At 40.1% G+C, this 15,485-nt stretch overlaps 2 protein-coding genes across 2 annotated transcripts in view; one reads left to right on the forward strand and one right to left on the reverse strand.

Moving 5' to 3' along the window:
* tmem38a (transmembrane protein 38A) overlaps positions 1-2,475 on the forward strand; it is a 30,194-nt gene extending 27,719 nt beyond the window's left edge. Inside the window, exon 6 of the mRNA XM_048559624.2 lies at positions 1,242-2,475. Within this exon, the coding sequence (XP_048415581.1) occupies positions 1,242-1,472 (231 nt within the window). The 3' untranslated portion in view covers positions 1,473-2,475. The remainder of the gene's footprint in view (positions 1-1,241) is intronic.
* Positions 1-15,353, reverse strand: part of smim7 (small integral membrane protein 7) — a 67,343-nt gene extending 51,990 nt beyond the window's left edge. Inside the window, exon 1 of the mRNA XM_048559626.2 lies at positions 15,333-15,353. The gene's annotated coding sequence lies outside the window, so the exon portion shown is untranslated. The remainder of the gene's footprint in view (positions 1-15,332) is intronic.
* Between the last annotated feature and the right edge of the window lie 132 nt (positions 15,354-15,485).

Below are 15,485 nucleotides of genomic sequence, written 5' to 3' on the forward strand. Positions count from 1 at the left end.
TTCCTGGATGCCTGAAGGCTTTGTCCTGTTAGGTAATAGAGGTTATAGGCATGAAATTCTGTCAAAGGAGCCTTGGTAATTCGATGAAGTGCATCTTGTAGATCGAAGACAATGCTGCCACAGTATGCCAGTGAGATTCTATCATTATGATTACTTTTGGCTCAAGGCTCTTTTCACTATGAAGTTATTAATTAATCCTGCATCATTAAACATTACTAGGTCTTAAAAACCTTGCTTCTGGTTGACACTGAACATACTCCAAGAAATAATCCAAAAAATTCTGTGCCAGTGTTGTACCAATTAATTTACCAATACACAATGCTACCAAAATAACAAATCATACTACTACTACTGGGATGACACTAATTTGGTGATTGTTTCATAAACAGAAGCAACAAGATTCACCACACCAGTCAATAACAGTTTTTTTAAAAATCCAGAGATGAATATACTGAGATTTTCACCATACATTGCAAATCGCAGTAAGAGGATACAATAAGGGCTATAGATGTAGGCAGCAAGTTTAAAAAAAAGACAAAACATAGATGTCCCCACCTCCTTGACCTGATGCAACCAGTCCATCCCATTCTCACCTATCTGCTCCACCCCTCCCATTGACCAATCTCTACAGCCCCCATTCTGCATCCAACTATTACTATCCCACTTACCATCCCCCAGCTTCCCTCACCCTCCCTCTATTTATTTCCAAGCTCCCTTCCCCCTCCCCAGTCTTGATGAAGGATCCTGACCCAAAACATTGACTTTACTGCACCTCAGATGCTGTCTGACCTGCTGTGCTCCTCCAGCTCCACATTTTTTTGACTCTGACTTCCAACATCTGCAGCACGTGCTATGTTCTAGACAAACTCTGTATCAGATGGAGTTTAATACAGGTAAGTCAGCTCAATAGGTCAGATCAAATAACAAGTCTGCTGTGGTCAAGGGGCCATAATCTGAACCATTCTGGAATGATATCACGAAAAATATTTTCACACAAAGGGTACTGGAAATCTTGACCTCTGCCCAAAAACACTGCCAATGCTGTATCATTCACTAGATTTTTCTTAGTGAAGCAGAGTTCAGGTGCAGATCAACCAAGATCTAACTGAGTAGTGGAACATACTTCACTGCCTAATTCCTATTCCAAACTTGCAAATGACTAAAATAATGTGAGAAAAATAACGAATGTTAAAAATAAATGGATATCTCTAGCTATTGTATTTTTACATCTATCATTCTAGGTATTCATGACAGCAACACATTCCCATGGATCACCTTTCGCTCCACTTGAAGCCTTTATTTGCCCTATTATCTTTGGGAATGCCTGTGGTACCTATGATGATCATGATCGTGTCTGCTCTCGTGACAATATACAGAGCTGCACCCCTTGCAATCTGTCTCCGTACTCAGCCAAGACAAAGGAGGAACTTAATGAAGGGACAAGGAAGAAGAAATGCAAAAAGACTGAATAAGTGATATGACTCCCACCACAGTTATCAAGGCGTGCAGAAAGTGCAATTTCTGGGACTTAATGTGATCTGGAAACTGTTACTATGAGGAAAATCGACATAATTGTACTCATACAGTCTACTAGGGTTTGCGTTTGAGCTTGTCTGTCTCATTAAATGGAAAGAAAAATGTGAACAAACAGTAGTTAGCCTATCCTTCCCAAGGATGTATTTCCTCATCAAGTTCCATCTAGATAAAGCAGACAGCATTAGTATGGTAATGATTTATCAATGTCTTTGAATGACCATTCAGCTACACAATGTGAAGAAAATGATAATAGTCATTTTCTTTTCCAAAATTGATGGAGTGTATTGTTGGAACAATGTAAGAGGAAATGTTTTATTCACATCTAGCCAACACTGTATTAGATTGGAGAGAACTTTATTTTGTCACCATTTGTAAAAGCATACATAAATTCTATATTCCAGCAGGATTATGTCAGACTTTGGACTGGACAGCCAAAAGTCAAAATGGAGGTGCTATAAATACCAACTAGTGGTAAAGTGAAATGACCTCTGCTGATAATTAGAGCACCTGCATTGTTCTCATTCTGGACTCACAGTGGAAATGCAGACACTAACTCCAGTACAGACAGTGGAGCTGTGACAAACAAAAGGTCAAAGTTTCCATTGAATAATAGACAGCGGAATGCCACATGTATGTGTTAACTACTAGTTCAGCAACATCTATTGCATAAAGTGCAACAGCTGTATCTGTTCCACAAATATTTGCCAAAATACCACTTCAGGAAAATTCAGGCCGAAAGTAGGTCAACGTGCCTTGTTTTAAAAATGAGAACCGCATTCTCCTGTAATTCTGTACAAACATGCACAAAACAATCTTTATCAGGTGAATGTAGAGAGTATTCCATTGTTGCCAAAAAATAAATTGTAAGGAAATGTGTTATATTTGTGGTCTTCCAAGAAATGAAACAGATGTAATATAATAAAGATTAAATATAAGACATTTTATGTTTATTGAAATATATTAAATGCCCCTTATCTGCTATGTTTTCTACAACAAAATTCACTAGTTATCAAACAATATTGCCCAAATATTCATGCCTGTGTATGTTGGAATGTAAATTGGGATTTAAAAATAGTGCCAGGACATGTCTCCAGGATTCCCACCTCTCACGTGGGATTTTTATAACCCTAAGAAAAGATCGCGGGTAGTACAACTTCACTACTGCACTAAGCAATCACCTGCCTGCCTAAAAATTGAGAGGGGGGAATTTCAGATGCCCTTCCATTTTCATGGAGTCAGGTTTATTTTGGTAATTCTGGTTTACTGCACCTTGGAGGAGAAATGAACCACAGGGAGAACTCAGTCCCAAGTGGGTAAACAAAAAAAAAATCATCCGGTCCTTGAGTTCTTTTCTCACAAGATTTTGAAATAAAAAGAAAAATCTTCTTGCAGTCTTCAGTAGTTAAATACTGTGTGATAAGCTAAATGTGCTTTTTTCCTTCTTGAGTTGTTAACCTATAGGGTTTTGTCCTGCATAGATAAGTTGATTATTACATTAAGAACATACAACAGTACAGCACAGTACTGGCTCTTTGGCCCACATGTTGTGTTGACCTAATAACCTACTCCAAGATCAAAACTAAGCTATATACCCTTCATTTTACTATCATCCATGCGCCCATCCAACAGCCTCTTAAATGTTCCTAATGTATCTGACTCTACTACCACTGCTGGCAGTGCATTTCATCCACCTACCACTCTCTGTGTAAAGAACCTATCTCTGACATCTCCCCATACCTTCCTCCAATCACCTTAAAATTATGCCCCCTTGTGAGAGTCATTTCCACCTTGGGAAGAAGTATCTGGCTATCCACTCTATCTATGCCTCTCATCATCTTGTACACCTCTATCAAGTCACCTCTCATCCTATTTTGCTCCAATGAGAAAAGCCATTGCTCCCTCAACCTTTCCTCATAAGACCTGCCCTCCATTCCAGGCTGCATCCTGGTAAATCACCTCTGCACCCTCTCTAAAGCTTCCACATCCTTTCCATAATGAGGCGACCAGAGCAGAACACAATATTCCAAGTGTGGTTTAGCCAGGGTTTTATAGAGCTGCAGCACAACCTCGCAGCTGTTAAACTCAATCCCCTGCCAATGAAAGCCGAAACACCATATGCCTTCTTAACAACCCATCAATTTTGAGGGATCTACAGAGATGACAATAGACAATAGGTGGAGTAGGCCATTCAGCCCTTCAAGCCAGCACCCAAGATCCCTCTGCTCCTCCACAAAGCCAAGAATCCTACCATTAACCTGTACTTTGCATTCAAATTCGATCTTCCAAAATAAATCACTTCACATTTTTCCCGGATTGAATTCCATCTGCCTCTTCTTTATCCAGCTCTGCATCCTGACAATGTCCCACTGCAACCTACAACAATCCTCCACATTATCCACAACTCCACCAACCTTCATGTCATCAGCAAACTCAATAACCCACCCTTTGAATTCCTCATCCAAGTCATTTATAAAGATCACATTGACACCATTGTACAACTGTAACATTACAGTGCTTTTTTTTGACAGAGAAAACTGCCTAGGCTCGAAACATCAGCTTTTGTGCTCTTAAGATGCTTGCTTGGCCTGCTGTGTTCATCCAGCTCCACACTTTGTTATGTTGAATAACTGTGTTATGTTTGAACTGGGATTTAAATGTTCAGGGATCTTGAGCTATATGGATAATGCCTCTGCTGTTGAAAGTTTTTGAAAAATCTAAGCTGTTGTGTTTCATTAATTGGTGTGCAACACTATCATTATTTTTACGGGCTCCTCTTGAGATTTTCCCAGGGGCTATTTTTTGATTTCCACGGGTTACCTTTTCATTCTCACTAACTTACATATTGGGTCGTTTGGTCATGACCTGCTGTAATTGTGGTGATTTATGGGCATCTGGGCTCAACAGAAGCAGAGTTAGAAGAATTCACAAATACATAGAACATAGAACATAGAACATTACGGCACAGCACAGGCCCTTCAGCCTTTGATGTTGTGCCGACCTGTCATACCAATCTGAAGCCCATCTAACCTACACTATTCTATATACATCCATGTCCTCAATTATCAGCCCTCCATTAAATTTAAAAGCACAACGCAAAGAAAACATAAATTTACAAGAGTATTTCAATTAGCAAAAGACCACAGGCATAAGGTAGCAATTTATTTTCCAAATAACTGACACTTTTTTGACACATATAAAGCCATGTGATTGCACTAGAGAGGTTGCTGAAGAGATTCACCAGGATGTTGCCATGAACAAAAGCAGGATGAACAAAAACCAGCTATTCCCCTTAGTTAAAGGGCCATTAACAAGGGGATATAATTATAGGTGAAAGGCAGGATGTTTAGCAAACGTTTGAGGAAAACATTTTTTCACCCAGAGAGTGGTGGGGGTCTGGGTAGTTGAAAACCCCTGAAACTTGATTTTCAATTTCAAAATCTTCTTTGAATCCAAATACGGCAAAGTTTTCAAAGCCACTGCTCCCAACCTACAAAAAAAAACTACATGCATCATAAAAGATGCCTACAAGTCATCTATATGATGCCAATAAACTACAGCATTTGATTTTAACTGAAGCCAGCCCAATTTCAATAAGATAGGCCTTATTAAGAATTTAGGCCAGATACACATATATTTAACATTTTTTCTGGATTTTAAAAAATTCTCACTGTTTCCAGCTATTAAAAAAAATTTAACCCTTTATCTCCTGCCATAAAAGATGTAATTGACCCTGTCATCTTCACTGGTGCCTGTTAAAATGTTTCTGGGCAACAACTTGTCCTTTTATTTAAAAATTTTCAAATGCTTCTACAACATCAGCCTCAAAACAACCTATAAACAGGAGCTTGTTTGGATGAGGCTGATATGTAAGGAATGAAAGCTAGATTCTCCGGAATGATTAAAGAGACAAAGTAAAATGAACAAAAAAAAGGGAATGTGTGGCAGTTGTCAGGTTGTAATACAACAAAGAACAAGGCTAATGGTAGCAAATTCAGAAGGGAAGTGAATATAATGAAACACAAAAGTTTAAGAGAAGACTTCTACTAAAATGGAAGGGAATTCACATATCTTCTACCAGCATAAAGTGTATGGATTCAATTAAGAACCAATTCATTCAGTATCAAAAAGGATAGGACATTTAGTTGAGACACTAAATAAGTAATAATGGGGCCTTAAAACTTATCCATTCTACTTTATGTACACTGATCTGACTTCTTGATCTCCTCCCAGAAATATGTGTTCTCCTTGTCCTCTCTTATTTCCTCTCCATATTCGTTATCCACTAAGTTTTACCCACACCCCTAGAGCAATGCCACTGCTACATTTTTTCCTTACCTTCCCACTTCTTTCTTCATTCAAAGAAAGTGATCCTTCTACAATACTCAGATTGATTCCTCAGTCATCCTGATATGATCCTTTCAGGAGGCATAATATTTGCCTTTTTATTGGGTGAAACAGCAACTTACTTGTACTTTGATTTGGTATACCCTGTACTGGCTGCTCATGACATTGTCTCCTCTACAAAAGAGAGACCATTCTGTTCACAAATGTTGTAGAAGCCAAAGAAAACCCAACAAAATGGAGAAAATAAACTGAGGGTAAACAATAAGTCAAAATCCAAGAGGGAAGATGGGAAAAAGTGGCTGTAAGAGCCACTCCTCTTTTTATTTTGAGGTATTTTTAGTGTTGGACCCGCTTTCTTCAAATTCCAGGAACAGTAATTACTGTTTTATAAGCTGTTGCATTGCTTTGGAACTTTATGGAAAAAGGATCAAAACAATGGCCTTTTTAAAAAAGCAGGAAGACAGACAAAGGGCAGTGACTACATTGGCAGTGACTCAAACAGAGAACGAAACCTACACTGCTGTCTCACCCAGCAGTAACCTGCACAGCTGCTACCTTTGCAGTCTGTTTTCAAGTATCAATGAGTTAGTTCTAAGAAAAATAAACAAACAGCGAAATTCACAGCTGGCTTTGGAAAAATCTGTGTGTAGGACCTCACAGCAGGAGAGCAGCAAAGTGGCTTTTTAATGTGTAACCTTACTGGTTTTTTTGTAAATGTACAATAATGAGTAGAGTGAGTTATTTTTATTATAGGTTATTGAGATCCCTCTCTTGGCTAAACTTTAAAAGTATAAAAACACAAGTACTAAGTCTGCAGCAGTATTTTTAGAGCAATAAGATTGTGCTATTTTCAGAGTCTGTAGATTAAGGTGCAAATATGGCCTTCAGTAGACTGACCTGTTCTTCTTGTTGGATGTGGGAGATTAGGGACAGTTTCCATGTTACTGGTGATCATGTCTGTAGGAAGTCTGTTTGGTTGTGAATCCTACTGGATCACATGGATTGGTTGGAGCGGCAGTTAGAGGCAGTGAAGAATTTACAGGAGCTGGGAATGTGATGGATAGCAGTTGCAGGGAGGGAGATAAACTGAAGTTGCAGTCAAGTAGTTGAGTCACCTCCAGAAAAGGTAGGAAGGGAGGCAGGTACTGCAGGAGTCTCCTGTGGCTCTCATCTCAAACAAGTATGCTGTTTTGGAAAATGTAGGGAATGATGGATTCTTAGAGGAATGTAGCCAACTTTCTGGTACCAACACTGGCTGTAAGGTAATGAGGAGTATGCCAGGTTGCAAGCAATTAACTGTGATAGGGGACTCTCTAATTACAGGCACATACAGAAGATGCTGCCGACAGCGAGACATCAGAATGGTATGTTGTCTCCCTGAAGACTGTATTAAAGATATGTCTGAGAGGGTGCAGAATATGCTCAAAGGGGAGAGGGACCAGCAGACGGCCATTGTACACATCGGAACTAACGGCATAGGAAGTGAAAAAGACAAGATTCTGAGGAGAGAGAAGTTAGGCAGGAATTTAAGAAGCAGTCCCTCAAGAGTAGTAATATGTGGACTACTGCCACGGCCATGTGCTAGTGAGGATAGGAATAGGAGAATAGAACAGATGAATGCAAGGCTCAGGAGCTGGTGCAGGGGAAAAGGATTCACATTTTTGGATCACTGGAATGTCTTCTGGAGTAGAAGTGACCTGTATAAGAAGGACAGACTGCACCCGAGTTGGGAGGGAACTAATATACAGGCGAGGAGACTTGCTTGAGCTGCTCGGGAGGATTTAAACTAGTAAAGGGGGGCAGGGGTGGGGCAGTGGCGAGGGGACCCAGGAAGATAGTGAGGAAAGTGATCAGTCTGAGACTGGTAGAGTTGGGAAAAAGAGTAAGTCAAATAGACAGGGAAGGCAAGAACACTGTTGAGAACACGGTAAGAATGATAAATTAAACTGCATGTATCTCAATGTAAGAGGATGAACAGGTAAGGCAGATGAACTCAGGACATGGTAAGGAACATGGGCCTGGGATATAATAGCTCGGGGATGGATGGGATTGGCAGTTTAATGCTCCAGGGTCTAGATACTATAGGAAGGATTGAAAGGGGGGCAAGAGACAGGGGACTGGCATTTTTGATTAGGGATAACACTATGGTTGTATTTAGTGAGGATATCCTTTGGAATATGTACAGGCTAGTTATTTGTGTGGACCTGAGAAATGAGATCACCTTATTGGGATTGTACTATAGACCCCACAATAGTCAGTGGGAAACAGATTTGTAAGGAGGTCTCAGTTACCTGTAAAAATAATATGGTGGTTATGATAAAGGATTTTAATTTTCCAAACATAGACTGGGACTGCCATACTGTTAAGGGCTTGGATGGAGAGGAATTTGTTAAGTGTATACAAGAAAATTTTCTGATTCAGTATGTGGATGTATCTACTCGAGAAGGTGCAAAACCTGACCTACTGTGGGGAAATAAGGCCAGAAAGGTGACTGATGTGTCTGTGGGGGAGCACTTTGAGGCCAGTGACTATATTTCTGTTAGTTTTAAAATAGTGATGGAAAAGGATAGGCCGGATCTAAAAGTTAAAATTCTAAAGTGGAGGAAGGCCAATTTTGACAGTATTAGGCAAGAACTTTCAAAAGTTGTTTGGGGTGGGGGGCAGATGATTGCAGGTAAAGGGATGGCTGGAAAATGGGAAGCCTTCAAAAATGAGATAACAAGAGTCCAGACACAGTATGTTCCTGTTAGGATGATGGGCAGGGCTGGAAGGTGTAGGGAATGCTGGATGACTCGAGAAATTGAGGTTTTCATCAAGAGTAAGGCGGCATCATATGGCAGGTATAGATAGCAGAAATCTGTGATTCCCTAGAAGAGTATAAAAACAGTAGGAGTACATTTAAGAGGGAAACCAGGAGGGCGAAAAGGAGATATGAGATAGCTTTGGCAATTAGGGTTCAGGAGAATCCAAAGGGATTCTACAAATACATTAAGGACAAAAGGGTAACAGGGAGAGAAACAGGGCCCCTTAAAGATCAGCAAGACCATCTATGTGTGGAACTGCAGGAGTTGGGGGAGATACTAAACGAGTATTTTACATCAGTGTTTACTGTGGAGAAGGATATGGAAGATAGAGAACATGTGGACATAAATAGCAACAGCTTGAAAAACATCCATATTACAGATGAGGTGTTGGACATTTTAAAATACATAAAAGTGAATAAATCCCTGGGAATTGATCAGTTGTACCCTAGATCTCTGTGGGAATAGAATAGGGAATCCCTACAACAGAGAAAAAGCCCCTCAGCCCAACAAGTCCACACCGACCGTCTGAAGGGCATCACACACAGATCCATCACCCATCTAATATTTCCCCATGGCTAACACATTTAATGTACACATCTCCGGTGACTATGCGGTAATTTAGCATAGTCAATCCAACCAGCTTGCACGTCTCTGGACTGTGGGAGGAAACCAGAGCACCCAGAAGAAATCACGCAGACACGAGGAGAATGTGCAAATACCACACAGACAGTCGCCCAAGGGGGGAATTGAACGCTGGTCCTAGTCACTGTGAGGTAGCAGTGCTAACCACTGAGCCACCATGCAACCCCCAGGGAAGCTAAGGAAGAGAATGCTGAACCCCTTGCTGTGATATTTGTGTCATTGAGGGTGAGGTGCCCGAAGACTGGAGATTAGTTAATGTGGTGCCACTATTTAAGAAAGGTGATAGGAAAAGCCAAGGAACTGTAGACTGGTAAGCTTGACATTGGTGGTGGGCAAGTTGTTGGTGGGAATCCAGAGGGACAGGAGTTATATGTATTTGGAAAAGCAAGGACTGATTAGGGATAGTCAACATAGCTTTGTGCATGGGAAATCTTGTTTCATAAATTTGATTGAGTTTTTTGAAGAAGTTACAAAGAGGATTGATGAGGGCAGAGCTGTGAACATGATCTATATGGACTTCAGTAAGGCATTCAACAAGGTTCCTCATGGTAAACTGGTTAACAAGGTCAGATCACACGGAATACGGGGAGAATTGACTACTTGGATACAGAACTGGCTCGAAGGTAGAAGATGGGGCGAGAGCGAAGGGTTGCTTTTCAGACTGGAGGCCTGAGACCAGTGGTGTGCCACAAGGTTCAGTGCTAAGTCCACTGCTTTTTGTCATTTATAAAAATGACTTGGATGTGAATGTAGGAGGCATGGTGAGTAAGTTTGCAGATGACAGCAAAGTTGGAGGTGTAGTGGACAGCGAACACAATTACCTCAGAGAACACATGGGCCAATGGGCCCAGGAGTAGCAGATGGAGTTTAATTTAGATAAACGTGAGGTGCCAAATTTTGGAAAGGCAAATCAAGGCAGGACTTATACACTTAATGGTAAGGCCCTGGGGAACGTTGTTGAACAAAGAGACCTTGAAGTGCAGATTTGCAGTTCCTTCAAAGTGGAGTCACAGGTGGAGAGGATAGTGAAGGCAGCATTTGGTATGCTTGCCTTTATTGGTCAGTGCATTGAGTATAGGAGTTGGGAGGTCATGTTGCAACTATACAGGACATTGGTGAGGCCACTATTGGAATACTGCATGCAATCTTCATCTCCCTGCTACAGGAAGGACGTTGTGAACCTTCAAAGAGTTCAGAAAATATCTATATGGATGTTGCTAGGGTTGGAGGCTTCAGCTACAGGCAGAAGCCAAATTGACTCTGGCTATTTCCCCTGGAGCATCGGAGGCTGAGGGGTGACACTTATAAAATCATGAGGGGCATGCATAGAACAAATAGACAAGGTCTTTTCCCCAAGGGTCTATAACAAGAGGGCAAAGGTTTAAGGTGAGAGGGAAAAGATATTAACAGGGCTTAAGGACAGCTTTGTCACACAGAAAGTGGTGCATGTATAGAATGAGCTGCCAGAGATAGTGCTGGAGGCTGGTACAATGACAACATTTACAAAGCATCTGGATAGGTATACGAAAAAGACAGGTTTACAGGAATAAGGGCTAAATGCTGGCAAATGGGACTAGATTTATTTAGGATTTCTGGGCTGGCGTGGACGAGTTAGACTGAAAGGTCTGTTTCCATGCTGTACATCTCTATGACTCTACATAAACATGGACATTAAGACCTTCTTTAAACATACGAAAAGGGAAACAGGGGCCGAAAGTGAATATCGCCTAATAGAAAACAAGACTTGGGAAATAATAATGGGAAACCAGGAACTGGTAGAAGACATGAATAAAAACAGTGGGGGACATTAATAGCATTCCAATACTACTAAATAATCCAAGGGCAAAAGTGGGGTTGGAAATTACATTAACTGTCACTAGAAAAAATGTACTGGGGAAACCAGTAGGACTAAAGACTACTGAGACCCAAGGACTGATGGACCACATCCTAGTGCTTTAAAAGAAGAAGCTGCAAAGATAGTGGATGTACTGATAATGCTTCGAAGAATCCTTAGTTTTGGGAGAAGTCCCAAAGGATTGGAAACTGCTAATGTAACACCCTTATTTAAAACATGAGGGAGACAACAAAATAGGTAGCCATAGGCTTAGCTTATATTAGCTTTACATTTATCATTGGAAAAACATTACTCTATTATCAAGGATGTAATAACAAGCATTTAGAAATGTGTAATAACATTAAGCAATGAGCATGGCTTCATGAATGGAAGATCATTCGAGATGAACTTATTACCTTATTACAGTATTGTTTTAACAATTCACTCCTAGGATGGTGGGTGTCATTGCCTAGGAAGGCATTTATCACCCGTTCCTAGTTGCCTTTGAGAAGGTAGTGGCAAGGCAGTAACAAACAAAATGGATAAAGGGGCACCAGTTGACATAATATATTTGGATACCCAAAAGGTGTTTGATAAGGTATTGCACATAACCTGTTTAATAAGAGCCCATGATGTTGAGGGAAGTACATTAGCATGGTAAGAGGATTGGTTAACTAATAGAAGACAAAGATTTGGAATAAAGAGAGTATTTTCAGGACAGCAAGCTGAAACATTGGAGTGTCACAGGGATCAGTGCCGGGGCCAGGATTATTTCAATATAAAAGTAGAAGCCAAATTTATGGCTCTCACGAAAAGACAAGTAGTGAGGATGGCACAATGAGTCTGCAGAGGAATACAGGCAGGTTAAAAGAATGGGAAAAACTTGACAGATGTAATACCCTGTGGGAAAATTTGAGGTTATGCATTTTGGCAGGGAGACAGAGTAATTGAATACTAGTTAAGTGGAGAAAGACTGCAGAAAACTAAGAAACAGATGGATTTGGTAGTCTTTGTCCTTGAATCTCAAAATGTTGGCATTTAAGTTCAGCGAGTAATAGGGAAGATAAATGGAATGGTTGGCATTTATTTCCAAAAGAAGTAGTGTATAAAATTAGATAGAGTTCGCTAAAACTATACAAGGCACTAGTCAGACCACACTTGGATTACTGTGAACAGTTTTGGGCCTCTTATCCAAAGAAAGATATACTGATATAAGGGGCAGTCCAGGGAAGGTTCGTTCGGTTGATTCTGGGTATGGAAGGATTTTCTTAGATATAAAGAGAGTAGACTCAGACTTATATTCATTCAAGTTTAGAAGGAGGAGAAGAAACCTTATTGAAATATCCAAGATTATTGGGGAGCTTGACAGGCTAGATGCAGGAAGTTGCATCAACTTGTGGAATGTATAGGACAAGGGAATAATCTCAGCATAAATGGTCAAGACAGAGATGAAGAACTTTCTTTTAAAATCAGAGGTAGTCAATTTGTTGAATTCGCTACCATAGAGGGACATTGATCTTGGGTCATTAAGTATATTCAAGGCTTAAACAGACAGATATTTAATTAATAATGAGACCAAGGGCTACAGGGTTAAATGAAGAAAAGTATGACGTCAGCCGTGATATCATTGAATGGTGGAGCACACACAAAAGGGTTGAATGGCCTTTTTCTGCTTCAATGTCCTATGGCCTACGATTGCATTCCTGAGCTTCCTGCTGCCTTTCATTTCATTTCTCCATCTTGCTCAAACAAGCAACTTACTGTCCTCGGCCTGCTTTACTTTTCCAATGAAGGTCAACACAAGCTCAAGGGACAGATTTTGATTTCAGCATTTTGACCCTGTAACACTTAGGCTGTATTTCAAAAATACCCAAGGTCTCCCGAGCTGTTTACTCAAATGGTCTTTAGTAGTTTGCTCGCTACCTCCACCTTACAACTCTCTTCAAAAGAAAGGACAAAATAACCTCTTAAGGTGACAGCATTATCACATCAGCATCTTGCCATTTACATCTCTGCAGGCACATCTTATTTGTTCCTTTGATTTTTCCATTATCACTCCCTTCAGCTTTGCACTATTAAACCTTTTGTCCTGCCCTCCGCTTGATCACAGATCTTGCCTTTTGTTCTTCCCACATTCCCTCTTTTTGTTTGCACAAAATCTATTACATATCTAATTTTTCTCTGCTCTGACAGGAGGTCACTAACATGAAACATCAACCGTTTGTCTCTTCATAGATGCTACCAGATTTTCTGAATATTTCAAAGTTGTTAATTTTTGCACCAGATTTCCAACTTTACAATATTTTGTTTTTGTACTAAATGATAATTTTGACATCTGTCTTTTTCAAGAAAGAAGATGCTGCCAAAGTCAGGGTGAAAGAGAAGATAGTTGAGATACTAGATAGGCTCCAAATTGATATCAGGTACTAGAAAGGTTGTCTGTACTTTGTTGAAAAGTCACCAGCATCAGATGGTTTGCACTTCATGATTCTTAGGTTGGATAGGTAGAAGACATGGAGGCACTAGAATTAATCCTTTATTGTCCTTAGGTATAGGAGTGGTGCCAGAGGATTGAAAATTACAAATGTGCATCCTTTTCCAAAAAAGAATGTACGAATAAACCTAACAATTGGAAGCCAGTCATTTGCATCTCAATGACAGAGAAGTGTTTAGAAATGCTTATCTGGGACAAACTGTACAATGATTTAAGCATGTGGGGATTAATTAAAGAAAGCACTTATTTTTTTAAAAAGTAAATCATATTTCATTAACATAGATAAGTTTTTGATGAGTAAAAGAGAAGGTGGTAGAGAGCAAAGTGATCGAAGTGCTGCACATGGATTTACAAGAAGCGTTTCATTGAATTCGACTTACTGCGCTTGCCAGCATGATTGAAGTCCTTAAAAATCAAATATTCAGCAATAACACAGATGCAAAGTTGATTCAGTGAGATTAAATGTAGTATTGATGAATGATTGTTGTTTTTGGCTGGATTTTGTACTGATGTTCTCCTAGGGTTGGTACTGGGGCCACTGCTTTCCTTGATATATATTAATAACATGGGCTTCAGTATGCAAGTCACAATTTTTATTGTGTAGTTATTACAGAACATATAAGTATTATGAGTGAGGGAGGATGGTAATACATTAGACTACAAGAGAACATATGCTGGTGGAAGGGTGGGCATCTTGTAAATTAGTTTTAATGCAGAAAGCTGTCAATGGGAAAGTATAACACAAAACAAAGGGTACGATTCTAAAGAAAATACAGGGTCAAATAGACCTGGAGATAAACTGTTGGAAGCAACAGGGCAAGTTAAGACATAATTAATATGGGATCTTGGACTTCATAGTTGGGGAGAAAAAGCAAGACCAAAAGTTCTTCATGAAATGCTGATTTAGCTTCAGACTTAGGGAAAATATAATGTTATTAGAGGGTGCAGAAAATATTTGTAAGAATGATTCCAAGGACAAGGGAGTCCAATGACATTTTACGACGTGATGAGGTGTTATGCTCTCACTTTAAGTGGTCATCAAGACAGAGGTGGGCCTTGAAGAGGAAGAATGCATAGTTACAGGAAGAAGGCAAGAGGATGGTACTTGTTTAGATGTTCATTTAAACAGCCACCACAGATACAATAGGCTAAATGGCCTCCTACATTTTAACAATTTTGGGTTCTGGACTGGAGAGATGTTTATTCATGCAGTGGGCATTTTTGCTTGATTCACTCAGTTTCTTTTTGCAAGCACTATTTGGGTTCGTTTTCAGTCACATTCACCATTAAACTTGTCCAAAATATTTGGGTCTTCACTCGCTAAAAACCCCGACGTAACAGCTTCTCATTCTCATCAATTAGGAGTAATCGCAAAGTACACTCAAAACATTGGACATTCACAAGTTAAAATTCTTGTTTTTCATTCGGCTGATTGACATTGTCACTCCCATTCAACTGGAGACCAGCAGGCAATGTGACACCCTGAGATCCGTACTCCCATCGCAATTAATTCCGAACTCTCTACCAACGACATGACAGTCTGGTACATTTAACTAGCCCAAGGGAAAAAAAATCACCCTATACAAACTTGAAAACATTTCAAAAGAAAATATTAAGTCATATAATCTGTAATTATAACCATTATTTAACCGTTTATCCCCCTGAAGATCTGACTTACCACCAACTCCCTCACACACCTTTCCCGCCTTCACCTGTGCACGATTCCGCCCACAGCACTGATTGGTGCAGTGACAGTAACCGCCCCCCACAACCCCGGTATGGCAGCTCTGATTGGCTCATTCGTTTATCAATGCTGACAGGAGCACCAACG

The sequence above is a fragment of the Stegostoma tigrinum genome, chromosome 30, assembly GCF_030684315.1.
Source record: "Stegostoma tigrinum isolate sSteTig4 chromosome 30, sSteTig4.hap1, whole genome shotgun sequence".
Taxonomy (NCBI): domain Eukaryota; kingdom Metazoa; phylum Chordata; class Chondrichthyes; order Orectolobiformes; family Stegostomatidae; genus Stegostoma; species Stegostoma tigrinum.